This window comes from Saccopteryx leptura, chromosome 7 (assembly GCF_036850995.1).
Source record: "Saccopteryx leptura isolate mSacLep1 chromosome 7, mSacLep1_pri_phased_curated, whole genome shotgun sequence".
NCBI classification, from domain to species: Eukaryota; Metazoa; Chordata; class Mammalia; order Chiroptera; family Emballonuridae; genus Saccopteryx; species Saccopteryx leptura.
In genome coordinates, this window is record NC_089509.1 from 114,634,589 (window position 1) to 114,661,710 (window position 27,122).

General features: G+C 49.9%; 1 protein-coding gene across 1 annotated transcript in view; it reads left to right on the forward strand.

The window, feature by feature from the left end:
• Window positions 1-27,122, forward strand: part of DIS3L2 (DIS3 like 3'-5' exoribonuclease 2) — a 320,107-nt gene that overhangs the window by 213,871 nt on the left and 79,114 nt on the right. The window contains exons 11-12 of the mRNA XM_066345627.1: window positions 537-652; window positions 17,415-17,522. Coding sequence (XP_066201724.1) covers window positions 537-652; window positions 17,415-17,522 — 224 coding nt within the window. The remainder of the gene's footprint in view (window positions 1-536; window positions 653-17,414; window positions 17,523-27,122) is intronic.

The window sequence follows — 27,122 nt, forward strand, 5'->3', positions numbered from 1 at the left end:
ACGGTGAGGTCTGCAGGCTGGCGTGGGAGGTCGGGGTGAGACCATGCAAGGACATGAATAGCAGGCTAAGGAGTGACACCACCAGATCCATGGCTAAGCAGATCCCCAGCAGCCGTAGGGAAGGTTGGGTCAGGGGGGCTGAGTCAGGGCAGGAGGGCTGGCCGTGGGCTGAGTGAAGGCTGTGGCCAGAGCGGGCAGGCCAGGCAGGGCTGTCAGGGGCAGAGACTGCAGGATTGGGATTAATTTGCTTCTAGAGACCCGAAAGGGTTTCTTCATCATCCAGAATGAGTCTTCTTTATCAAGTCAAAGCCAGAAAGCCTTTAGAAATGGGAGACATTTTGTGAAAACGGTGAATGATGTTTGTTCGGGATAAAAATCTCAAGTAGCAACAGTGAAGTCACGGGGCTGGGTGCAGTGTCCAGCGAGACGAGGGAGGGCCGCTGGGGCCTCCGAGAGTGGCATGCATTCTGAGGAGGGGTTCAGGAGGGCTGGCCGCCTCCCAGGCCCCGCTGACTGACCTTCTTGTCCCTTTCCAGGCGACATCTATGAAGTGGGCGTGCACATCGCCGATGTCAGTTACTTTGTTCCCGAGGGCTCCGCACTGGACCACGTGGCCGCTCAGAGAGCGACGAGTGTCTACTTGGTTCAGAAGGTAAAAATCAGTCTCCAGTTTCTTGGATTGAAAAACGTGCCTCAGTTCAGCCCTCTCCCCTCATCACTTTTTGTTTGTTTATTGCTCTTTAAACAAAAACAATTCCTGAGAAGTAACCTTGTCCGACACCTTTTCTCACATCTAATGAACTCTTTAAGGGGAAAAAGAAAGGTTTTCCCTGGGAAAACGCTCGCCCTCTATTATCACCTGTTTTCCTGTTGGGCCCCTGTGTATTCGAGAGGAACCAAACCAAAGAGAGACCAAGGCCAGACCCTGGTGTTCCTGTCCGGCCCTCATGCTGGTCCTGCCACGTCAGTCACTCAGACAAGTAGCCAGCTTTGGAAAGAAACGAGGAAAGAGGACTGCTTGCTGACTGTGGTTCCAAAGCAGGACTCAGCGAACTGAGCCCAGGGCACCACAGTTTCTATAAAGTTTTATTGTAACATAGTCGTGCCCATTCACTTTTAGGTAATATCTACGTAATGGTCATAATGTAACAGGAGAGTGGAATGAAAAGTTACTGTTGACCTTTTAAGGAAAAGTTTTGACCCATGTTCTAAAGGGTGGGGGCTCCTCAAAGGCAGATAAAGGTAGGTTGAGGCCCCGGGCACAGAAGAAAATATTGGGTCCCTTATAAAGAAGAAAGAGACAGGGAAAATAAAAATACATGTTACCCATATCTTTAAATAAATAAAAAATATTATGTACTATTAATGTTAAAATTGCACATATGAAACCAAACTTGGTGTCATTCATTAGAAAAATGTGTCCAGTTGGGGTTTTGCGGGGCCCTTCAGAAGTCAGGGCCCAAGGCATGCGCCCGGGGCACCCGCCGTTAAATCCGCCTCCGGGGCTCCTCTGCTCCTGGCCGGCCCTGCACAGGAGAAGCTGGAGTCTTGGTGATGGGAGAGCGGAGGGAGCCAAGGAGGGGTCTGGGCTTTTCCTCCTCGTCCGGGTTCTGCCGCTCCTGGTGCCACACTGATTTATAGACCGCCTTTAGCAAGTTTTTTTTTTTTCTTTTTTCTTTATTTATATTTTTATTTATTCATTTTAGACAGGAGAGGGAGAGACAGAGAGAGAGGAGAGACAGAGAGAGAGAAGGGGGGAGGAGCTGGAAGCATCAACTCCCATATGTGCCTTGACCAGGCAAGCCCAGGGTTTCCAACCGGCAACCTCAGCATTTCCAGGTCGACGTTTTATCCACTGCGCCACCACAGGTCAGGTTAGCAAGTATTTAATGGACACCAATATCTGCGGGGCACTGGGCCAGGCCCTGTGGACAGTGATGAATAAAGGACCATGCAGGAGTTCTTTCTAGTCCCCTCACAGGGCCACCCAGGAGGGACTGACATGAGGTAGTACCAGTTTTCAGAGCTCTAGCTATGAAGAAAACAGAATCCAGGAGAACAGTGGCTCTTAAGAAGACCTGCTACCACAGTTAGCGTTGCCAGGATGACACCCACCCTGCCCTGTGGCCAGGGACCATCGGGGTGGGGCATCTCCAGGGTGAGCGGCACATGGACGCCTGCCCTGCCCCCTCCCCCGTCACACCGTTGCCCAGAATATACCGTCTGCCAAGGTATTCACATACAGAGACAGAGGAACTGAGCCCGTATCCCAAATGCATAGTTGGCCTGGGGCCTGAGGCTGGTAAGACCACCCAGCTATTATACAGTCAGTCTTCTGTATCCATGGGTCTGTGTCCTTGGATTCAACCAATTACAGCTTGGAAACATTCGGGGAAATGTTACGTTGTTGCTGACCTACTACACTATGTAGCTGGCCCTGTGCTGGGCACATCTGTACTGAACAGGTACAGACTTTTTTTCTTGTTATTTCCTAAACTGGTGGTTTTCAACCTTTTTACATTTGGGGACCAGTGAATTATTTTGGGGACCACTAAGGCAGAAATCACCCTGAGCATAAGCAGATTCAACTGAGATCATTAGGTCTATAATCTTCATACATCAGGGTGATTAACTCTTTTGTGGACCAGCACCAAATTTCTAGTGGACTAGTCCATGGACCAGTGATTGAAAAATGCTGCCCCAAACAATACAGTAGAATAACTATACGGCATTTGCATTGTATTAGGTATGGTAAATAATCTAGAGGTGATTTAAAGGATGTGCGTAGGTTCTAGGCAAGTGCTGCATACACCATTTTATATAAGGGACTTGAGCATCCCCAGACGTGGGCGTCTGCAGGGTGGTCCCGAAAGCAGGCCCCTGTGGATGCCGAGCGATGACGGTAATTCCTCTTCAAATCTGAAATCAAGGCTCTCTGCAGATAGAGACGTCGGCTGCGTCAGGGGTTTCTCAGCCCCTCCGTCTCTCCTGCGGAGCCCACCTGGTCTAGGCTGCCGCAGCTTCCACACGGCCATCTCGGGAAGTTCCATCATCCCTGCAGCCCCGAGGCCTTCTGTAGCTGTGCCCTGGGGCGCCGGGGCAAGGCGCCTCCCCCTCAGCCCCACCTGGCCACACATGTGACGTGTGGACGATGGACTTCCGGACCGTCCTCTGCCAGGTCCAGGTACCCTCAAGCCATTTGACCCGTGAGTGCCCAGCCCTGTGCTGGCGGAGCAGGGACTGCCTTTACTATTATACCCGCAGGTATCTTATCCCCATCTGAAAGTGCAGGGCCTCTTAGGGAAGGTGGATCAGACTCCAAAATCCCTGTTACCTACAAAAACTAGAACGTTATGGTGGAAAGAGACACCGAGTGGCGATCTCTTTAAAGACCACTCGAAGTAAATACAGGCAGTCCCCAGGTTACAAACGAGATAGGTTCTGTAGGTTTGAAAACGTTTAAGTTTTATATGCACAGAAAGGTAAAGATAAAAGCTCTGTTAGGACAGTCATCTAAGTTGCATTTAATAGACAAGTGTGCCTGTTCCAACTTACATGCAAATTCAGCGTCAGGACAGACCTACAGAGCCCTCTCGGCTGCGCTCCGTGGACTGCCTGTATCAACATCAGGACAGACCTACAGAGCCCTCTCGGCTGCGCTCCGTGGACTGCCTGTATCAACGTCAGGACAGACCTACAGAGCCGTCTCGGCTGCGCTCCGTGGACTGCCTGTATCAGCGTCAGGACAGACCTACAGAGCCGTCTCGGCTGCGCTCCGTGGACTGCCTGTATCAGCGTCAGGACAGACCTACAGAGCCCGTCTCAGCTGCGCTCCGTGGACTGCCTGTATCAGCGTCAGGACAGACCTACAGAGCCCTCTCGGCTGTGCTCCGTGGACTGCCTGTATCAACGTCAGGACAGACCTACAGAGCCCTCTCGGCTGTGCTCCGTGGACTGCCTGTATCAGCGTCAGGACAGACCTACAGAGCCCGTCTCAGCTGCGCTCCGTGGACTGCCTGTATCAACGTCAGGACAGACCTACAGAGCCCGTCTCAGCTGTGCTCCGTGGACTGCCTGTATCAGCGTCAGGACAGACCTACAGAGCCGTCTCAGCTGTGCTCCGTGGACTGCCTGTATCGTTCAGCGTCAGGACAGACCTACAGAGCCCGTCTCGGCTGCGCTCCGTGGACTGCCTGTATCGTTCAGCGTCAGGACAGACCTACCGAGCCCGTCTCGGCTGCGCTCCGTGGACTGCCTGTATCGTTCAACGTCAGGACAGACCTACAGAGCCCTCTCGGCTGCGCTCCGTGGACTGCCTGTATCGTTCAACGTCAGGACAGACCTACAGAGCCCGTCTCGGCTGCGCTCCGTGGACTGCCTGTGTCAGAGGAGTGTTCTCCCCACACAGTCCAGTGTAACTCTGCTCTTCAGGTTCCAACATATAAGAATGGTAGTCACAGTTAGCAGTTCTTCTTCTAAACAGGGGTCTTTCCCTTATCCAGCTGCTACGTTCTCCTTTTATAACAGGAATTATGTTTCAAAATTAGAAAATGATAAAACAACATTAGGTTAGCTAACTAAGCATTTTTTTTTCCTGTTCTCTTTACTTCGTTCTCGTGATTGTCACAGTTCTAGAATTTCTCGCTGGGACTCTGCTCCGAACCCCTGACAGTGGGAACAGGGCGGAGGAAGGCCCTCCTGCCTCTGAGCGGCTGCGCTCCTGCCGCCTCCCGGCACTGCCCCGAGATTGGCAGGAGCGGGGACGCTGGCCCACAACCTTGGACAGCAGCGGCAAGGCCTTCGGATTCCTTGGAACCACGGCTCTGACCTTTCTTCCTACTCATTTTTGTTTCTTAAAGGACTGTGTCCAGGAACTTTTCTGCTGTTTTCACTTGACTATGCCTATAAAGGTCTTCTTAAAAGCTGGGTGACCGCTCTCCTCCTCCTCCCGGTCCTCTGCTCCCTCATTGGGCAGAATCACTGCCCCGCCTTCATAGCTGGGGGACGAGAGTGTGGCCTGGGGCGGGGGTGTGGTGGGTGCCCATGGGAGTGGGGCACCCATATCTCTTCATTCCGTGCTACCGACCTGTACGTGACACGTCGGAATCACGACCTCAGTGGACTCGGGAATTCTCCTCCCGCAGGTCAGGACAGAATGCCGTGCCCCAGAGCTGGACTCCGAGTGCCATCCTGCTGCTTCTAAATGAAACTCTTCTTGTTGGGGTGTTAGTCACATTAATAAGTATTCGGTTACTCTTGTTAACAGTAGGGTGTACTCAGGAGGAAAGGTAAATTTAAATACGTGTTGTCCATTTAAATCCCCTTTAAAAAACCCTTTTTTGACAAGAGATAGGTGTCTGTTAGGATAGAGAACGACTGTGTACCCGGACTTGGGCCCGTCCTTCTCAGAAGGCGTGACATCCACCCCGTTAGCGTCTCCCGACTGTCTTCTCTGGGAGAGACCATGTAAATTGTCATATTTAAGGTAATTTTTAAAAAGTAAGTGATTTGAGTTTTAAAAGTAAAAGGAAACCTAAACAGTTGAAATCTAAACCAAAAATTTCTGCCTCTTGGCCCAAGCGCTCGTGTTATTTTAGGTGTGAAACAGCTCAAATGAAAGTTCGCCCATAAATCTCTACGCTATTTTATTGGTACTGCTTTATAATGGAGATCAAAGATCGGGATTGGAAGCCTGTCTTAACATGGAGTCCAAAGGGTTTTAAGATCTTCCTTTCTGACCCCAGCAGGTTGTCAGAGTGGTGATGTTTTCTTAATGTCAAACTGTGTAGCAGAGAGTTGATCGAATTCAGAATTCATGGAAGTGTTGATATGAAAAAGGAAACTCCCCGAACAGAAACATTAGCTGGCAGGTGAATCATCTCTGTGCCCTGAGTTGTGCGGGTGAGTGCGGAGCCGGGTGCTGCACCTCATTGTTGAAAGCGCGAAGTCCCCAGAGGGAAACAGAAAGCTCACCAAGGTCTCGGCTCAGGCAGCCAGGGGCCCCGGGGGGGTGAGGGAGGTTTGGGAGCCCCTGTGGCCCTGCCCCGAGGGGCGCTGCAGAGCCCCAGTGGGCTGCTGGCTGCTGACCCCCGGGCGCCAGTGGAGCCCCTGTGTCGCCGTTAGTCCCTCCGGTTCCTCCTGCCTAGATGATTGATTCTTTCCCTCTGTGGCCCTTTCTGTTGGTCACAGGGCTGTCCTGGCTAACCTGTTGCTGAACTTGGCCAGCCTGCCCGCTGTGGCTTGCGCAGATGTTTCTGCTCTCTGAGGCTAATATGAGATTTTATAGTCTTGTTGGTACCCCCACCCAGCTGCCTTGGGCAGCGGCCTATTTACCTAAATGATCAATCTCTTTCGGCTCCCCTGCACCCTCGTCCAGAGTGCTTAGAAAGCCGGCATCCTGTCATCGGTGCCCCTTTTTATCGACGACCAGCTCTTCGGCTCTGCCCTGGCCCACCTTTGACCCCAGCTCTGAGACTGCTCGAGAAGACTTCGCACTGCTCAGGGCCCTTCCTGCGCTGCCTGAAGCGCTTCGTCTCCCCCCATTCCGCACGCGTCAGGTACCAGCTGTGTGCAGGTGCCAGGTGAAGGCGGCAGAGATGCTGGGCTTGCCCTCGGGGAGGTCAGAGGAGGCGGGCATGTAACAGCAATTACAGCACCTGGGCCAGGTGCTCCCAGGGTGAGGAGGTGCTACAGGTCCGCGGGCCGGTGGTCGAAAACCCTAGGTAGACGACCGAGAAGTTGCCGTCGCCCTGGTTGGTGGTAGGATAAGAGCTTCCATAACAGCCAGGAAGGCTTTGGGAAGCTGTTGAGTTTTGAGCAGTATTTCAGATTGTGCGTAGAAAATTTCTAGGTGGACAGGAGTGGATGGAGAGGGCATTCCAGGCCCAGGCTAGGAAAAGCATGGAGCTTTCGAGGGACAGTATGTAGCTTAGAGTCGCTGGGTGTAAGGAGCAGGAGGTGCCCAGAGGCCTGGAGTGGTAGGCTAAAGGCTCGGGGTTCATCTGGAGCACAGGTAGGGAAGTGACATGGTTGCCTTTGACTAAGATGGAATATCACCTCAGCAACCGTGCGACTGAAGAATAGTGAGGTGACGGGCAGGAGGAGTGTCATCAGCCCCTTTCCTCAGTCACGGCCCCTCGAGGCTCTAAATAACCTGGGAGAGTTTATGAATGTGTGGTGTCCAGCCGGAGCCAGGAGAACAGAGCAGTTGTTGCCTTCAGCCCGCTGCCCAGATGGGCATTCTGAGCAGAGTGCTCCATGCTTGCCCCAGACTGCCTTCCCTCCCAGGCGCGGGTGAAGCCGATGGGAGAGCTTAGCGTCTCACGGCGACCTCTGCTGTCCCCCCGAGTCCCTGTGCCGGCTTCTCCTGGAGAGCCCTTGGCCGCCTGTGACCCTTGGCCACTGAACACGCTTTATCAAAGACTTCTTGGCCCCATTGCAGGTGCCCCTCCCTCCCCGTTATTAGCAGAACAAGTAAAATGTCAGATTACTGAATCTAGCTCATCAGCTGTTGGGGAACGTAAAGGCAATGTGTTCTAATATAAGTGGGGTTGCAGATTTTCATCGGGTGGAGTTTACAAAGAAGATGCAGCAACCTGGACACTAAGGGAATCTTATCCAGATTAATTCCAGCCCCAGAACTCTGCCGCTGGTTTAGGAGACAATCAGAAAATGTCCCGAGAGAGACAAAGGTGTCAGCACTTGAACAGTGAGAGATGAAGAGGGAAAGACTCGTCTGAGGGAGAGAGCATCAGCCCTCCAGGACCTGGGACCTGATGGGGTGGAGCAGGGAGAGCAGAGGGGAGGAGTCACGCGGTAACACCAGTTGTGTTCAGTGGGGGGGGGGGGGGGGGTGCATGTGCGCGCTTGTGTGTGTGTGTGTGTGTAGTGTTTCTGTAGTTGGTTTGCTTGCTTCTTTCACTGTGATAGGGTGCTGCTCTGAGCAGAGAAAGAAAATACAAATGTAGGAGTAGGTGCAGGGACAGAAATGCTGACCCTTGTCTTCTGCATGCTGAGTTTGAAGTGGGCATGGACGTCCAGGTCAAGGTGCACGGAGGGCAGTGTGATGGAGGGTCTGGAGGTATCCGGAGAGGCGAGGAGGGCTGGAGAGGCAGGAGTGGACGGGCCTCGTGTGTCAGTGGTCATGCAAGCCCTGGGTCAGGGAGCTCCTCGGGGTGCATGTGCAGTGGGTACGGCGAGCAGAGCCCGTGGGGAGCAGCGGCGTGGAAGGACCGGCGGGGGAGGGAGCCCAGTGAGGCCCGACAAGGAGCGGAGCGTCGGAGAGTGTCTGCTCGTTCTGTGTTTCAGGAGATACACTCACCTGTGGTATGTAATGTTTCCTGACATGGAGAAAGAAGACAGCAGTCCTGTACCAGCACATTACCATCGTTGCCTCTAAGGCACGGGGCTTCAAAATGTTCGCGTTCTCATGTTTTGGTTTGTTATCATCTAAAATTTCTACAACGAACATATAGTTTTTGTAATTAAAAAATGTCATATTGGCTTGAGAAGTGAAAGGAAGGTGAAAATGAAGATAGGGAGCATAAACATTTTGAGAACCTTACACGAGAGGTGAAGGGGGCGGGGCAGATCCAGATTGAGGAAGGTGGCGTTGTCCATCGTCCTTAACATGGGGGCTGGCCTTGTGTCTGCGGTCTGCAGGGAGGACGCGAGGACCAGCAGAGCAGGGCGCCAACTGCGAAGAGCTTCGGCGGGAGGGGTTGGCTCAGAAGCCCAGACGGGAGGCCAGGGGGACACTTGTGAGACGTCAGGGAACTGAGGCCTCGGATAAAGTTAGGGGGAACGGAGTCTGGAGAAGCTGGCTGAGAGCAGGACTGGAAGGATGCCGGAGCAGCTGAGTCTGACCCTGTCATTGTCCCGGTGAAGAGGAGTTGAGGTTTCTGCTGAGAACTAGGGAGAAGGCGCCGTTCTCAGCAGGAGGCTGGAGGAGAGGGATAAAGTTCTGGAGTCGTCTGAGGGGCACAGAGGAAGGAGCTAACCAAGACAAGCGAGAGGACTGCCCGAGGCCCCACTGAGGTACCGGCTGAGGCTGGTTCAGCGCGGCACCGCCTCCTGGCCCGGTGATGGCCTCCATCACCACAGCTGTGGATTGCGAAAGCGGGACAGGCGGGCGGCGGGACTGATCGTGGGTCTGCGGAGTTGTCACGGGGAAGGTGAGGGGGTTTGAGAACTTTGCCGGAATTATCTGTGCAGTCCGTGCTGAGTAGTAAAGCTAATGAGGGCAAGGCAGGACACGCCTGGGGACAGCTGTGTGGGTGTCAGGGGGTGTGCAGGTATCCTCACAGTGCTGATGACAGCCAGCAGTTTCTCAGTTCCAGTTCCTGGAGAGACCTTTCTTCTCTCTTCCAGTTACACACCAGTGGTCGTGCTCCGCACGTGTCACCATGCCCCTGAGCCTCTCCAGGTGCCGTGGTAGATGTCACACAGCTAGTGAGTGTGTGGGGACCGCTGTGCTGGTGTCCGGGCAGGTCTTCCCTGAAATAGCAGGACCCGTATGTGAAGACGCGGCCCATCAGGAGCAGCTGCCTGTCTCACCCCCCCCCGGCCCCCCAGGGACCCCTGCGGCACTGTGGACATGGCACACATTCCCAGTGACCCCAGCAGAAACCAGGCCAGGGCGTGCCAAACCACAGCTGTGATTGTGGTTCGTTCATTTTCCTTTCAAAGACAGAGGAATAACCATTTATTTACAAAACCGCGTGGACATGAAGACTGTTTTCTCTGAATTCCATCTGAATTCTGCCCTAAGATCTAGTGAAAATTTATTCAAAGGAACACTCTTTAAAATTGAAAGATAATTGTACTCTGTGAAAGGTGTTAATGTTGAGCTTCCTCCTGAGCACCGAGGCTCTTGGGCATCCGAGCATCGCAGTGTGAATGTTAAAATGCCGTGCTCTGTGTAAGACACGGGACACCAGGCAGTGTTTCTCTGTGACCAGCGCAGCGACTGTGTGTGCCTATGGTTCTCAGGAGCGAGTAGCCAAGAGTTTATCCTATACTTCAAGTACTAGCTGCCTATGAAAATCTTTTGTAAGGATGGTTAAGTAGAATTCTCCCATGTATTTCATAAAATACATGATGCAGTAAACAGTAAACATAGAAGAAATAGGTGATTCATTTCCTGGGCAAAGGTCAGCCATTCATTGCCACCCAGAAGCGCCTGCTGTGTGTCAAGTGCTGGACAGAGTGAGAGGAACAGGAGCTGGTCCTCGTTCCCAAAGCCTGCGTGGCCTGGCGGAGAGGAGAGGCGTGGGACAAGACGCAACGAGGAGGCGCGTGTCAGAGCCGCAGCAGCGCCGTGAGAGAGCGAGCAGGGAAGATGGGGTGAGGACTGACGGGCGAGGACGGCCTCCAGTCCTTCTGGAAGAGCGCGGGCGCGGTGGGGGAGTGCACAGAACACAGCACACACTCCGCCCGGGGGAGTCCGAACAAGCCTTTTAGGGAGGGTGATGAGTTGAATCTTCAAGGACGTGCAAAAGTTGGTCAGATGCAAAGCATCCCTGCAGGTGTTCCGGAAAGAGGGAACAAGAGCTGGGACAGCGCAGGCCTGGCAGGTGCAGGGTGTGCGGGGAGCAGGTCAGCGAGGCTCTGGGCAGGAGGGGGCACCAGGGCAAAGGCCGGGGGAGGCTGAGTCAGGTGACCGAAGCCCCGGGAGACCGTGGATGGCCAGTGCGATTGACTTTTATTAGGCATTTTCAATATTGTTTAACTAATAAGAAAACTGAAACTCAGACTAACTAACGTGTTCGACTTGTACAGGAAGCGGCGGACCCCAGGATTAGACCCTAAGTCTATCTGGCTTCAGTGCCTTTGCTTTTTCTCCTGCACTGGGCCGATGATGAGTCTGGACTGCACTCTGTTAGTTAATGGTCTTTAGACAATTTGCCTTTTTGCAAATAAAATCTTAACCTAAACTCCAGTATATAAAAACAGATTTGGTTGTATTCATTAACATAGATTCCTTCCATATTTAAATATATGGCACATAGGAGATTAATAAAAACAGTGGCTTTCTTCTTTTTCTTTTTAATTTTTTTTTTTTTTTTTTTTTTTTTTTTTGTATTTTTCTGAAGCTGGAAACAGGGAGAGACAGTCAGACAGACTCCCGCATGCGCCCGACCGGGATCCACCCGGCACGCCCACCAGGGGCGAAGCTCTGCCCACCAGGGGGTGATGCTCTGCCCCTCCGGGGCGTCGCTCTGCCGCAACCAGAGCCACTCTAGCGCCTGGGGCAGAGGCCAAGGAGCCATCCCCAGCGCCCGGTTATTCTTTGTTCCAGTGGAGCCTTGGCTGCGGGAGGGGAAGAGAGAGACAGAGAGGAAGGAGGGGGGGGGTGGAGAAGCAAATGGGCGCTTCTCCTTTGTGCCCTGGCCGGAAATCGAACCCGGGTCCCCCGCACGCCAGGCCGACGCTCTACCGCTGAGCCAACCGGCCAGGGCCTAAATTGTTTCTGAGAGACAGAAAGGGAGAGAGAGTGAGAAGCATCAACTTGTAGTTGCTTCACTTTAGTTGTTCATTAATTGCTTCTCATCTGTGCCTTGATGGGGCAGGGGTGGAGGTGGGCAGGGTGCCCAAGCTGAGCCAATGACCCCTTGCTCAAGCCAGAGACCTTGACATAAGCCAGTGATGTTGGGGTCCTGTTGATGATCCTGTGCTCAAGCCAGTGACTCTGTGCTCAAGTTCTGGTGACACTGGGGTTTTGAACCTGGGACCTCAGCATTCCAGGTCAATGCTCTATCCACTGTACCACCACAGGTCAGGCAGAAGCTTTCTTTTATATAAGCACTTTTATTCTGGAATAATTTTAGATTTATAGAAGTTGCAATAACAGTACAGAGAGGTCCCACACCCAGTTCTCCCTTTGTTAACATCTTGACATTACCATGGTACATTGCTATCTATAACTAAGAAGCTGACATCAGAAGATTACTGTTAACTAAAATCCATCCTTTATTTGAATTTCAACAGTTGTTCTGCTGATGTCTTCTTTCCGTTCCAGTGTCCAGTCCAGGGCACCACGTTCCAGTTAGTTGTAATGACTTTCTGTTGACAAACACTAACAAAAGAAGCCAGGAGTTATGTTACATGTTCGGATGCTCAGCTCTATGATTCATAATCAGACACTGCCTTGTCCAGTTAGAAGAAGTCCTAACTATCTATGATAAAGGTATCAAACCCTGGACTACAAGCCTGCAGAGTGAGCAATCTGCCACCAGAATATAGTTGGTATAGTTATCAGTAATGCAGTCCAGAGAAGAATCCAAGAATGCGCCCCCAAACTCTATTTAGCCTGTCTCACTCAGTGTGGGCTGTCAAGCAGTTTACCATAGACTGGGCTTGAATGACACACATTTATTTTTTCACAGTGCTGGAGGCTAGAAGTCCCAGATGAAGGTGCCAGCAGATTTGGTTCCTATTGAGGACTCTTCCTGGCTTAGAGACAACTTTGTCCTCACTTGGCTTATTGTGTGTGTGTATGCAGGGTAGAGGGGAGGTTATCTCTTTCTTTAGGATCAGGGACTCACCCTGACTTTAATTACCTCCTAAAGACCTCGCCTCCAATTCAGTCAAATTGAGGGTTAGGGCTTCAACATGGAGTTAGGAACGGGGGGACACAGTTCAGTCCATAGTATAGTCCAAAGGCTGCAATTATGTAAAATCTTTACAATTCAATCGTGACGCCATATGGTACTTTCTCCGTTTTGCTCAATATGTTTATGCAGGTAACAATGTCTTACTTTGTAAAACACTTGATACATGCAAGAAAATGTTAAATATTTAGATCATACTTTAATACTCATTAAATAAGTTAAAGAAAATGTAGTGTTATCTGAACAGATGGTGCAAAAGCAATGAGAGAAAAGAATTTCAAAAGTGGTTATCTTATAAAAGCTGTCACCAGACATTTTCAGGAGGTCCTAAGACTTTACGTAGGTATTAAAAAGTTACAGCACCCTTTAGAATGATGCCATTCAGTTAGTTCTTAATTATTTGTTACTGGTGTGGGCCATGAATTCTAGAATTTGCCTTTCCATACCAAAGGTTGTTTACTGTACTGGAATGGTACAGGTGCTGATGCTTCACACAGAATGAGAAACCACTGGGGTTTATTTAGCTTTTTTTTTGTTTGTTTTTTTTGTTTTGTTTTTTCATTTTTCTGAAGCTGGAAACAGGGAGAGACAGTCAGACAGACTCCCGCATGCGCCCGACCGGGATCCACCCGGCACGCCCACCATGGGGCGGCGCTCTGCCCACCAGGGGGCGATGCTCTGCCCATCCTGGGCGTCGCCATATTGCGACCAGAGCCACTCTAGCGCCTGGGGCAGAGGCCAAGGAGCCATCCCCAGCGCCCGGGCCATCTTTGCTCCAATGGAGCCTTGGCTGCGGGAGGGGAAGAGAGAGACAGAGAGGAAAGCACGGCGGAGGGGTGGAGAAGCAAATGGGCGCTTCTCCTGTGTGCCCTGGCCGGGAATCGAACCCGGGTCCTCCACACGCTAGGCTGACCCTCTACCGCTGAGCCAACCGGCCAGGGCTATTTAGCTTTTGCTGTTCAAGAAACTTCACTAGCTAACTGTCGACTGGCGCGTAGTCGCCCCTTACCTGTTACTCCGCGGGTACTTCATGCAGGGTTGCTCGCCACCTGGGCTTCGCTGCAACTCGAGCAGGTGCACAGTGTGCTGAAAAAATGGCAGTCGATGCTGCTATGTTTAGTGTGGGAGGTGAGGTGAATGGCAATGCCATAATCCAGAAAACAGGGAGAAGAGCAGACTCAAAGGAGGGAGCGAGAGAGTTTGGAGCATCTTCAGGAGATCCGGGGAGAGATGCTCATTTCATCTCTGGAATTTTAGAGAAAACAAGGAACATTCTGGGATAGCTGTAAGTCATCATTTGAGAGTAAATTGAGCCCTGGCTGGTTGCCTCAGTGGTAGAACATCAGCCCAACTTGTGCACGCCCTGGGTTCGAGTCCTGGTCAGGGCACACAGAAGTGCCCGTCTGCTTCTCCTCCCTGCCCCCTCTCGCTTCTCTCTCTCTCTCTCTCTCTCTTTCCCTCCCACAGCCATAGCTCTATTGGAGTGGGTTGGCCTGAGGTGCTAAGGATGACTCCATGGCCTTGCCTCAGGTGCTAAGAAGAGCTTGGTTGCTGAGCTAGGGAGCAATGCCCCAGTTGGGCAAAGCATTGCTCCCTAGTGGGTTTGTTGACTGGATGCCAGTTGGGGTGCATGCAAAAGTCTGTTTCTGCCTCCCTTCCTCTCACTGCATAAAAAAATAAAAATTAAAAAAGTACATTGAAGAGGATTTTTTAAAAAGAGGGTATACCATTGAATCAGTTTATTGTGGGATAGAAAGATCACTAAAGGGAAAAAATAATTTAGGCTTAAAACACTGCAACATGAGTGACTAGCTGACCACAGTGCTCATCTAGGGAACCTAGATTTATGAACTTTCCAGGGATATTTTATTGGAATATCTATTAATGTTCCAACATGTGATTTGGTCAATTGTGTTCTTTTCCATTATGAAAGCATTGATTCAGCAATTTTACTTTGATGAAATTCTGTCACAAGTTTATACGCAGCCCTTAGGTTCTTGTATTTCTCCCAGATTTATTGAAGAATCATTGACAAATATAAATTGAATATATTTAAAATGTACAATGTGATTATTTCGTATACATATACATTGTGAAGTGATTGCCAAGCTCGAGATAATGAACGCATTCATCACCTCATGTAATAAATTCTTTTTGTGTATGTGTGGTGAGGGAGCATTTACGATCTGCTCTCAGCAGATTCCAAGTCTACACTATCTTATTATGAACTGTGGTCACCATGCTGTACCTTGATACACAGAATGTGTTCATCTTATAACTGAAAGTATGTATGACCTGCACCTCTCTATTCCCATCCCTGCCCCCTGGCAGCCACCATTCCACTTTTTGTTTCTGTTTCTATGAAATAGCCTTTTAAAAAAAAGATTTTATTTATTGATTTTAAAGAGAGAGGGAGGGAGATGGTAATTGCTTCACTTTAGTTGTTCATTGATTGCTTCTTGTATGTGCCTTGACCGGGCAAGCCTAGGGTTTTGAACTGGCAACTTCAGCATTCCAGGTCGATCGATCCTCTATCTACTGTGCCACCACAGGCCAAGTTTTTGTTTGTTTGTTTTAAGATTTAACATATATGTGATACCATACAGCACTTGTATTTCTCTGCTTTATTTCACCATGTTGTCACAAATAGTAGGATTTCCTTCTTTTTATGGATGAATAATATTCCATTTTGTGTGTGTAAGTAGCTCACTTTTTTTTTTTTTGGCCATTCATCTGAGAAACACACACACACACACACACACACACACACACACACGTATATCACATATTTTAATTCATCCATTCATCAACAGACACTTAGGTAGTTTCCATGCCTTGACTATTGTGAATAATTCTATAATGAATATAGGAGTGTAGATATCTCTTTGAAGTATTGTTTCTATTTCCTTCAGATATATACCCAGAAGTGGAATTGCTGGGTCATATGGTAGTTCTATTTTCAATTTTTTGAAGAACTTGCATACTGTTTTTTATAGCAGCTGTATCAATTTACGTTCCCATAAATAATGTACAAGGGCTTCCTTTCCTTCACATCTTTGCCAACATTTGTTATCTCTTGTCTTTTTGGTAATAGCCATCATAACTGATGTGAGATGATACAGAAATAAAGAAAGCAGCCCCACTTACAGTAGCATCAAAAACAACAAGATACTTAGAAATAAATTTAACTGAGAAGGTAAAAAAACTTGTACACTAAAAACAATACAACATTGATGAAAGAAACTGACAAAGAAACAAATAAGTGGAAAGATAAGTTATTCTTGGGTTGGAAGAATTAATATTGTTGGCCCTGGCTGGTTGGCTCAATGAATAGAGCAGGGGTCCCCAAACTTTTTACACAGGGGGCCAGTTCACTGTCCCTCAGACCATTGGAGGGCCGGACTGTAAAAAAAACTATGAACAAATCCCCATGCACACTGCACATATCTTATTTTAAAGCAAAAAACAAAACGGGAACAAATACAATATTTAAAATAAAGAACAAGTAAATTTAAATCAACAAACTGACCAGTATTTCAATGGGAACTATGCTCCTCTCACTGACCACCAGTGAAAGAGATGCCCCTTCCAGAAGTGCTGCAAGGGCCGGATAAATGGCCTCAGGGGGCTGCATGTGGCCCACGGGCCGTAGTTTGGGGACCCCTGGAATAGAGCATTGGCCTGGCGTGTATACGTCCCAGGTTCAATAATCAGTCAGGGCACACAGGAGAAGTGACCATCTGATTCTCTTTCTCTCCCTTGCCTCTTCTCTCTCTTCCCCTCTTGAAGCCAGTGGCTCGACTGGTTCAAGCATCAGCCTCAGGTGCTGAGGATAGCTTGGTTGATTCAAGCATCAGCCCCAGACGGAGACTGTGAGGTGGATCCTGGTCGGGGCACATGTGGGAGTCCATTTTTCTATCTCCCCTCCTTTCACTTTAAGGAAAAAGAATTAATAGTGTTAAAATGTTCCTACTACCCAAAGTGATCTGCAAATGCAATGTAATCCCTATCAAAATTTTAATCAATTTTTTTTACAAAAATAGAAATAAACTAAAAAATAGAAATAAACTATTTTAAAATTCATATGGAACCACACAAGCCTCTGAATAGCAAAAGCAGTCTTGAGAAAGAGAAATGAAGCTGGAGCCATTACATTTCTGATTTTAAAATATATTACAAAGGTGTAATAGTCAAAACCATATGGTACTAGCATAAAAGTGGGCATATGGATGAATGGAACAGAATAGATGGCCCAGATATAAACCCAAATACATATGGTCAGCTAATCTTTGACGGGGTGCCAAGAACGTGCAGTGGGAAAAGGATAGTATCTTTCAATATAAGTTGCAAGAACTGGATAGCCTCGTGCAAAAGAATGAAACTGGACTCTTGACTTACACCATGCGTAAAAATTAACTCAGAATGAATTAAAGACTTAAATGTAAGACTGTGGACTTTTTAAGAATATAGTTCAACTGGAATAGTTATATCATAAAGTACAAGCCATTCTTGAGTGTAGAGCTTCAGTTTAGTAGATAGTAAAATATAGTTGTTTTTTGTCACTCTGATGTTTTTTTCCCCGTTACCAGTTCTTCTTGCCTTCCAGTTTGCATTCCCATTTGGCTTACGGAGGCTCCTGGACAAGTGTCAGGGAGTGGGGTCACTCTGAGTCTCTGGGGGAAATGCTGCCTCCATCTTCCCTCTCTCTGGAAGCGGAGACTGTTCTGCCTGGGCCGTTTCTGGGCCTGTGTGCACTCCTGCGGACTGGAGGAGGGCGCTCACGGGCTGCTTCTCTGATTGCAGGTGGTCCCCATGCTCCCCAGGGCGCTGTGTGAGGAACTCTGCAGCCTCAATCCCATGACCGACAAACTCACCTTCTCCGTGATCTGGACGCTGACTCTGGAGGGCAAGGTAACAACTTTCACTTGTGTCCATCCCGTTCCGTGAGCCCCTGTGAAGCTGCCGCCACATGCCGGGCACTGGGCTGGAATCCCATGCTGGTAGGTGTGGGCGGAACAGGGGCAGCGGCCATCGGGGGGAACACGTAAAGGCTTCTGCCTGCGACAAGCTGTCAGTCTGTTTAAAAGGCAAGACTGACTGTAAGCTTTCAGAACTGAGTCGCTTGTGTCCTGTCTGTGATCAGGTGAAGGAAGCAGCGGTGTGAGCAGTCACGTGGGGAGGCTGAGCGCAGCTGCCGCGGGCAGGGTGTGAGGGACGCGGGTGTGGGCCGGCGGGAGCAGGAGCCGCAGTCTGAGCTGCAGTGAGGTCAGCAGGCCCTGCTGAAGGAGGACATCTGGGGAAAGGTGGCGAGTTTGGGCAGGTGGGGTGGAATGAAACTACGGAGAGCCACCAGTGTCAGTCACCAGTGGACTGTTAGTGTTGGGGTTCCTCTGAGTGTCATGACAAAGGTGACATTTAGAAAGATTAGTGCTGCCTCGTTGTGTGGATGACCTGGTGGTTGAATTCAATTTGCATCGGGTAGGGCCGTAATGGAGGCAGGGGTGATAAAACCACAGGGTCAGAACAGAGAGAAGAGCGTCGGCAAGCAGTCCCCAGACGGGGGAGAGAAATGAGACGAGTAAATGGAAGATGACTCAAGGGAAAACTAGTGCCCTCCCCAAGCAGAAACAACTCTAAACACTCAAAACTAGGGTAATGGTTAAGCTATGGTTCCGACTCAGTGGAATGTTATGCAATTACTAACACTGTTGCAAAGACCATGTGAGAACATGGGAAATGTTTATGCTGTAAAATTAAATGGAAGTTAAAAAAAAAAAAAGATATTTAATTATAAAGAGCTTCCAAATAAAGATGGAAGATCAAATACCCACATTTGCTTTCATTCCCTCCCAAAACCTCACTAAAACAACAGTGAAGAGATTTTTTTTTAAAGACATAAACCCACAAAGACAAAGAGAATGGGAGAGGAGACAACGGCAACAAAACTCTGGAAGCTGGGAAGCAGATGGGTGAGTGGTAACTGACTTAGCAGTCCTGAGAAAGCCGAGCCCTGTGCCAGTGGTGCCGAGAGCCAAGGAACAAGCCAATTTATGCAGCAGAACCCTGAAGGAACTCAGGGGCCGGCAGCGCAGGTAACCTGGAGAGTGTGGGAGAGGTGGGGGAAGAGAAGCCCACCTCGGTCGATTGAAACCTGACTTAAAAGACTGTTCCTCTCGTAATTTAGAAGAAGGCCAGAAATTTATTCTCTGGACAGGCTAAAGTAAAGAGATTTTGGACTAGGGGACACTGAGCACACTTGGTGGAGGTGGTCCCCGGCCGAGGTTGAATGAACGCCGGCACCCTGGCGTTAAGATCCCAGGCCTCTTTCCCCGGCCGGCCCCGGAGTCCCGGCAGCCCAGCCGATACCCTGAGTCAGGAGATGGGAAAACTTCTTCTCCGGGGAATGTGAGGAGTGAAGCGGATCAGAGCCTCAGGGTTTCAGAGCCAACAGCCCAGCTGTATCTCTCTGCTGTAAAGCTTATAGACAATCAGTGCCGCTCACACAAGCAGAGCTTTTTAGGATTTCACTGAAAACCAGCCTTTTAATATTTCACTCTCATGTTTGAAAAGACAACCATGTTGAGGGAAGCCTCAAACACTCTATAGGAAGATTAAAGCCAACAAACAGAAAGGCAACTAGAACAAACCAGACTATACAGGGAAACGAAACTATTGTTTTTGTCTTCAGAGAATTGTTTTTAAAAGAAAGCATATCACAAGATCTATATACTTTCAAAAAGAAACATTCAGACGGGGAATAAAGAGCTCTTGGCAATTAAAAACATAGAAGAAATGAAGACGATTCAAACTTCTGGTTGATAGAGTTGAGGAATTTCACAGGAAGAGATAGAAAATGTAAGACCAGTCCAAACTGTCCAACATCTGTTCAATAAATATTCCAGAAATAGGAACAAAATAGCAACGACAACAACAAAAGAAAACAACAACAACAACAAATAATTCTAGGGAGTGCTCCCCCATTGGAGGGCCGACGTTCTAGTGAGAGAGCCCTACCCAGCAGTGGTGGGACTCATCACTGCTGAGCCATGTTGTCATAGAACTTTGGAACACTAAGGACACAGAAAAGATCCTATCAGCTTCTAAGGGCAAAAAAAAAAAAGTCACATAGAGAAATTAGAACTCAGACTAAAGACTTTTCTGTCATAACCTTAGAAGCTAGATGACAATGGAGCAAAGCTTTCTAATTTCTGAAAGACTAATTTCAATGCTAAAATTCTGTACCCAGCTAAGCTATCAATAAAATATGAGAGTAGAAAAGGATGTTTTCAGACATGCAAGGTCTCAAAAAAAACAAAAGGTACCTCTCCCACACCCTTTCTTAAGAAGCAACCAGAGGATGTTCTTTACCAAAATTAAGGAGTAAATCAGGAAGGAGGAAGACATGGGATTCAAACCTTTGTAGATATTCATTGCTCTTTGTACTACCCCAGAATTTCACAATAGTTTCTTAAAAGTTATTGCAATCTAGAGTCCAAAACCCTATCTGCAATGGACTGAATCATGCCTCCTCCCCACCCTAAATTCCTATGTTGAAGCCCTAACCCTCTGTGTGACTACGTTAGGAAGTAGGGCCTTTAAGGAGATGATTTAGGTTAAATGAGGTCATAAGGCTGGAGCCCTGATCTGAATTGGCCAGTATCCTTATACGAAGAAACCAGAGAGCTTCTTCTCTCTCCCTGCCATGTGAGGAAACAGTGAGAAGGGGACCATCTGCGAGCGAGGAAGAGAGCTCTCACGAGAACCAGAATCAGCTGGCGCCTTCATCTTGGACTTCTGGCCTCCAGAACTGAGAGAAATAAGTGTGTGTGTTTCAGCCACCTGGTCTGTGGTATGTTGTTATGGCAGCCCTAGTAGCTAATATAATATCAATTGAATTTTTTTTTTCACTTAGAGAATATTGGCTCCTTATGCTGATCTTCTAAATGTGGACATATTTCATTATGTGATATCAAGAAATCACATTTGTTAACATCACTGCTGATCTTAGACAAGTCTGTCAGTATTAGGAAATGTGTGTGTTACCTGTCAAATACAAGGGTTCCACAGTTGTAATTTTTGTGGAAGTAGAAACTTTATCATTGGCAATATCTAATGTCAGGTATTTTCTTGAGTGCCAGACAAACCATAGTTTGTGTGTCAGTTGTTCCTTCAAGTAAAAATGGTATTCTATTAGAAGAAAAAGAAAAGCAATCAGTTCGGCTCACAGCTCAGAGTTACATAAATGCTTTTCCTCAAGACGGTCACACACGTTGGCAGCAGCATACGTGTCTCCAGGGCTGAGATGTAGAAGCCAGTAACTTTTACTGCTTCAGGAAGAAACATTCTTAAATAAATGACGTTTTCCCTGCAAGCGTGCGGCGGTGGTGAGTCCCCTGACCACTCGTACCCTCTGTGGCCGTGACCTGACTCGCGCCAGGGCAGAGCAGTTCCCCCACCAGAGCTGTTGTACCCCCGGTGTGGACCTGACTCGTGCCAGGGCAGAGCAGTTCCCCCACCAGAGCTGTTGTACCCCCGGTGTGGACCTGACTCGCGCCAGGGCAGAGCAGTTCTCCCACCAGAGCTGTTGTACCCCCGGTGTGGACCTGACTCGCGCCAGGGCAGAGCAGTTCCCCCACCAGAGCTGTTGTACCCCCGGTGTGGACCTGACTCGCGCCAGGGCAGAGCAGTTCTCCCACCAGAGCTGTTGTACCCCCGGTGTGGACCTGACTCGCGCCAGGGCAGAGCAGTTCCCCCACCAGAGCTGTTGTACCCCCGGTGTGGACCTGACTCGCGCCAGGGCAGAGCAGTTCTCCCACCAGAGCTGTTGTGCCCCCGGTGTGGACCTGACTCGCGCCAGGGCAGAGCAGTTCCCCCACCAGAGCTGTTGTACCCCCGGTGTAGACCTGACTCGTGCCAGGGCAGAGCAGTTCCCCCACCAGAGCTGTTGTACCCCCGGTGTGGACCTGACTCGCGCCAGGGCAGAGCAGTTCCCCCACCAGAGCTGTTGTACCCCCGGTGTGGACCTGACTCGTGCCAGGGCAGAGCAGTTCCCCCACCAGAACTGTTGTACCCCCGGTGTGGACCTGACTCGTGCCAGGGCAGAGCAGTTCCCCCACCAGAGCTGTTGTGCCCCCGGTGTGGACCTGACTCGTGCCAGGGCAGAGCAGTTCTCCCACCAGAGCTGTTGTACCCCCGGTGTGGACCTGACTCGTGCCAGGGCAGAGCAGTTCCCCCACCAGAGCTGTTGTACCCCCGGTGTGGACCTGACTCGCGCCAGGCCAGAGCAGTTCTCCCACCAGAGCTGTTGTACCCCCGGTGTGGACGTCAGCCCCCGGGAGAGGGCAGGTAATGCCTCAATGCCGTTATGAAAAGAGCTGTGACCTTGTAGGTTCCTGCGAGGGTCTCAGGGACCCCCGTGTGTCCACAGACCACACTGCAAGAACCACCGTTTTAGACAGTTGGTGTAGTTTCGGGTGGATTAGCCTAACATGGTATACCGAAAAACCAAGCAAATGAAAAACAAGACTGTTATTAACTCCCGTGGAAATCAAATCTGTGTAGGAAAGAAGAGTACCACTTAGTATGTGCACAACCATAATAGCTAATTGTGATCGTTTATGATGTAACTCTGTTGGCAGGAGGAGGGTCTGCAATGGTTATGTGGGCTTGATGAGGGGACGTGTGTGTGCAGAATGAAAGATAAATTCTCTTCTGTAGTGAAAAGTTTGTGAATAATGCCGAAAGCAGGCTCTATAGAAACATGAAAGCAGTGCCCGAATAATCTGGTCTGCCGACAGAGGGGAGGCGGGCTGCCTTTGGTGGGGACAAGGAGAGGGAGGGGCCGCTGCTCTTCATGATAAGCCTTTCCGACTGTGTGACTGTGTGAGCTAGAGGTACTCTAATCGTGCAGTTGTTCATTTCAAACACACCATAATCCCACCGTCCCTATCTCCCAGGTTCAACTACTTTCGACATTTTTTTCTTTGCTAAAGTACTTTAAAAAACAAGCCACAGCCTGACCAGGCAGTGGCGCAGTGGATAGATCTTCGGACTGGGATGTGGAAGGACCCAGGTTCGAGACCCCGGGTCGCCAGCTTGAGCACTGGCTCATCTGGTTTGAGCAAAGCTCACCAGCTTGGACCCAGGGTTGCTGGCTTGAGCAAGGGGCTACTCGGTCTGCTGAAGGCCCCTGGTCAAGGCACATACGAGAAAGCAATCAATGAATAACTAAGGTGTCGCAACAAAAAACTAATGATTGATGCTTCTCCTCTCTCTCCGTTCCTGTCTGTCTGTCCCTATCTATCCCTCTCTCTGACTCTGTCTCTGAAAAAACAAAAAACAAAAAAAAAAAACAAGCCACAGACCTCATGTCATGACACTCACCCATATTTTGATATGTGACTACGGAATTTGGACAGTTTCTTACATATCCACCATGCCGTTAGTGCGCCTAACAATAGTGCCCTGGTGTCGTGTCCAGAGTCCAGTCCATAATTACCTTTCCCCGGGCTGGCTCCGATTGATTCGTCTGAACTGGAATCAGAACAAGTTACACACTTTACATTTGGTTTTTAGAACTCCTATGTGTATGATAATAAGTTCCTTTGTACGAGTCAGGAAGCAGGCCTGATCTGAAGTACAAAGAAGGACTTGTGAAGACAGTATGCCAGCAGTCATACTTTGATGGGGGTGGCAACATGCATGGGGAAGAAATGAGCGGAAAAAGACCAGAGGAAATGAAATAGAATGCCAACAGTGGTTGTGTTTGGGTAGTAAGACTATGAGTAATTTTTTCTACATTTTTGCATTTTCTAATGTTTTTTTGAAAACATGTATCACTTTTATATTCTTATAAATGCTTATTTTTGCAAAAGTTTAACTAAATAGAAAATAAAAGCCTGTAGAAGAAAACTAACTTGAGTCAATAGAAAAGAATGTTGAATCTGAATTATGCCTGCCAGGGTCAGACCCAAGGAATAAAAAGCTGCCTGATCTAATGAGCTCTAAAATACGAGGGTCATAAAAGAAGCACTAGAAAGAGGCGCTCTGAAAGCTCAATTGGTCTTTAGGGTTTCTATTAGAGGCCGTGTCTAGTAACCGGGCATTCTGGCGGGGGTGGGGGGGGTGGGGGCAGAGCCGGTGTGAAGTGGGCACAGGACCCAGGAGGGGATGCTGGGCCGCCGTCGAACCAAGCCAGACAGGAAGTGCAGGGATTTGGACTGGGGACAGCTGTGGAGCCACTAACCACACTTCTTGTACTGTGGTCATCCAAGCAACCTACCAGACCGTGTGCGGTGTGGGCCTGGTTGGTTAGTCCGGGGATGTAATGACATATGAGTATCTCTTACAGTCAGGAGGCATGAAGTGGGGCCTGGGGGACAGATGGGAGGGTCAGGGAGCAGAGCAGCCCGGCCAGGAGCCTGAATGAATGAGGAAGGGAGTGCATTTGTGTGGAGCGATGGCTTCTCGTGGTGTAAGCCTTGGACTCACAAGGAGCGGAGCAGGACTGACAGCGTTGCTCTGCCCCTGTGACGCGGCTGCCCGTCTCCCCTGGGGTCGAGGGGGAGAAAGTTTGTATTTTCCCTCAGGAAGTGACTTTCTGGAGCAGCCATGGTCAGCGATGGAAAGGCTATGTTTCTAAACACCCACTAAATTTTTTTAAACATCCAGTAGGAAATCTTGGTCATATATGCTTTTGTTACTCCCGTGCACAGATTTTTAGATCAGTGAGCTCTGAAGGATCTATTTTTGGCACTCTTCTCACATATCGGTGGGGAGAGCATTGTTCTCTGATCTAGAGTTTGTGACTAGATATTGTCATAAGGGAAATCAAGCTCAACTTAATCTTGTGCTTTGTAAGATCCAATTCTCGTACCAGAAAATCCACCCGCCCCATGTTAGTCCATGCCCTCACTGCATTGCGAACGCCTCCGGCGCTCTGTCTCACGTGACACTAAAGCCCTGTGCACAGGCCGTGCCTGTGGCCTCCCTGGGGTGTCAGAGGCGCCCTAATTTGAAGTCACTTTTGTAAAAATATCAATCTTACACTTTGAAGGAGGTCGAAAGCAATGACTCTCACTTGATAACTGAGTCCTCAGATCTTAGAACCGTGACATCTCAGGGTCACAGGTAGGAACAATAAAGGAGTGTGCTCCAGATGTTGCCCAGTCACAATAAAGGAGTGTGCTCCAGATGTTGCCCAGTCACAATAAAGGAGTGTGCTCCAGATGTTGCCCAGTCACAATAAAGGAGTGTGCTCCAGATGTTGCCCACTTCAACCTCAACCTGTGACAACCCCATTTCAGCCATTTACACAGGCCACAGACCATGCGGTCATTATTGACTTTGGTCTTTCTCTCGCCCCTCCCATCCAAACCACCAGTAAACGACCTCAGTTCTGTCTTCTCCCCACCTCTTGAACCTGCTGCCCTCCTCAGCAGTGCCAGCACTGTCACCTGGGACCAGGCTTCCACCCCCACCAGGACTACCCTGGCTTCCTAACTGGTCTCCGAGCCTCTACTTATGACCCCTTTCTCTCTACTCAGCAGTCAGAATGAGCCTTCTAAATCAGAAATTAGGTCTTGTCTCCTTCTAAAACATACTCTTCAGTCTCTCATTCAGAAAGAAGTCTAAAAGTCTTCACAATGGGATTTGTTTCTTGTTGTTTTCTCCCTGTCTTCTCTGCTAGAAATGCATGGACCACAGATTTTCTTGGGACTGGAGTCTCCTCTCATTTCCCAGGGCGTCTTTGCTTGGGAAAGTCTGGCTTTTATCAAGTAACGGAGCTCTCCCCCGTGCAGCAGCTCCCCACCCCAGCTTCCCTGACCTGACTTCAGCCAGGGGGCCACGCTCTCCTAACCGCCACCTCGGAGCGTCCTTCCAGTCTCTGCCCAGTCCTTGGAACTCCAGGAAAATCTTTCCAGTCTCTGCCTAACACCTGCCATTTTGAACATTGACATTTTAGGGGGATTATGGTATATACCAGTGTGGGCTGTCTTTCTTCAGTGCCCCTTCAATGTGCAACTTAGGAATCCTTTTATTTATTGCCAGTGTAGCTGTTTTAACCCTTTATTCGTGGCTTCAGCCTTCCACTTTGCCTCCCACTTTGCCCTCCACTTCTCATTCCTTCAAGAGCCACCATTCCCCAGGAGACTTTCAGTTCTTGGAAACCAGGGAAACCAGCCAACTTGATCTGCTGAAGTCCCCACTTCAGAGATCAGATTCCCCTCTGCCTGTCCTCATTCTCTCCCCTCTCCGTGTAGTGAAATGTCTCCTATTTCAGCTGAGGGTAAACCTTATCTTCTCCGGGCCTGTGATGGCACCTGCATCCTGTGACGGTGCCTGCGTCCTGTGACGGTGCCTGCGTCCTCCCGGAGAGTCTCTGTCTCCGGGCCTGTGACGGCGCCTGTGTCCTGTGACAGCACCTGTGTCCTCCTGGAGAGTCTCTGTCTCGGGGCCTGTGACAGTGCTTGTGTCCTGTGATGGTGCCTGTGTCCTCCCGGAGAGTCTCTGTCTCCGGGCCTGTGACGGCGCCTGCGTCCTGTGATGGCGCCTGCGTCCTCCCAGAGAGTCTCTATCTCCGGGCCTGTGACGGCGCCTGCGTCCTGTGACGGCGCCTGCGTCCTGTGACGGCGCCTGTGTCCTGTGACGGCGCCTGCGTCCTCCCGGAGAGTCTCTGTCTCCGGACCTGTGACGGCGCCTGCGTCCTGTGATGGCGCCTGCGTCCTCCCGGAGACCCTCTGTTTCCGGACCTGTGACAGCACCTGCGTCCTGTGACGGCGCCTGCGTCCTGTGACGGCACCTGTGTCCTGTGACAGCACCTGTGTCCTCCCAGAGAGTCTTTGTCTCCGGACCTGTGACGGCGCCTGCGTCCTCCCGGAGAGTCTCTGTCTCCGGACCTGTGACGGCGCCTGCGTCCTGTGACAGCGCCTGCGTCCTCCCGGAGAGTCTCTGTCTTCGGACCTGTGACGGCGCCTGCGTCCTGTGACGGCGCCTTCGTCCTCCCTGATAGTCTCCGTCTCGGACCCGCCCTCACGTCTGCCACATCCCAGCAGTTCCAAGTGCTAACAGCTTGGCCTTTGCAAAGGGTCTCTAGTCAGTCCTCTCTCTTCTGTCACCACAGTCACTCTGTCATACTCAAGTCCTTGTCGTCCTCCTCTGGGACGGTTGAGAGAAGCTGTGAATGGCCTCTCCATTCCGTTTGCCCTGTGGTGTTAGGTGACTTCCTAGAAGCCGACTCTGGTCTTAGCACATGATTGCTCAATGTCCTTTTACAGCATGGCAGTGGGTTGTGGTCACCCATGGAAGTCCAGTCCCCAGAGCTGACATGCAGAGACCTGCACCAGTTCCTCCCTCACCACATGACCACCTGCCACCCATTCCAGTCCCCTCAGTCCCCTCTCTTGCCCGAAGGGCTGGTTGGCCAAGTGTGTAATTGTCACACTTTTGAGACTTTGCACAGCTTTCCCTCCTCGTAGACTGTTCTCCCCTCGTGTCTGCCTGCACAAATCT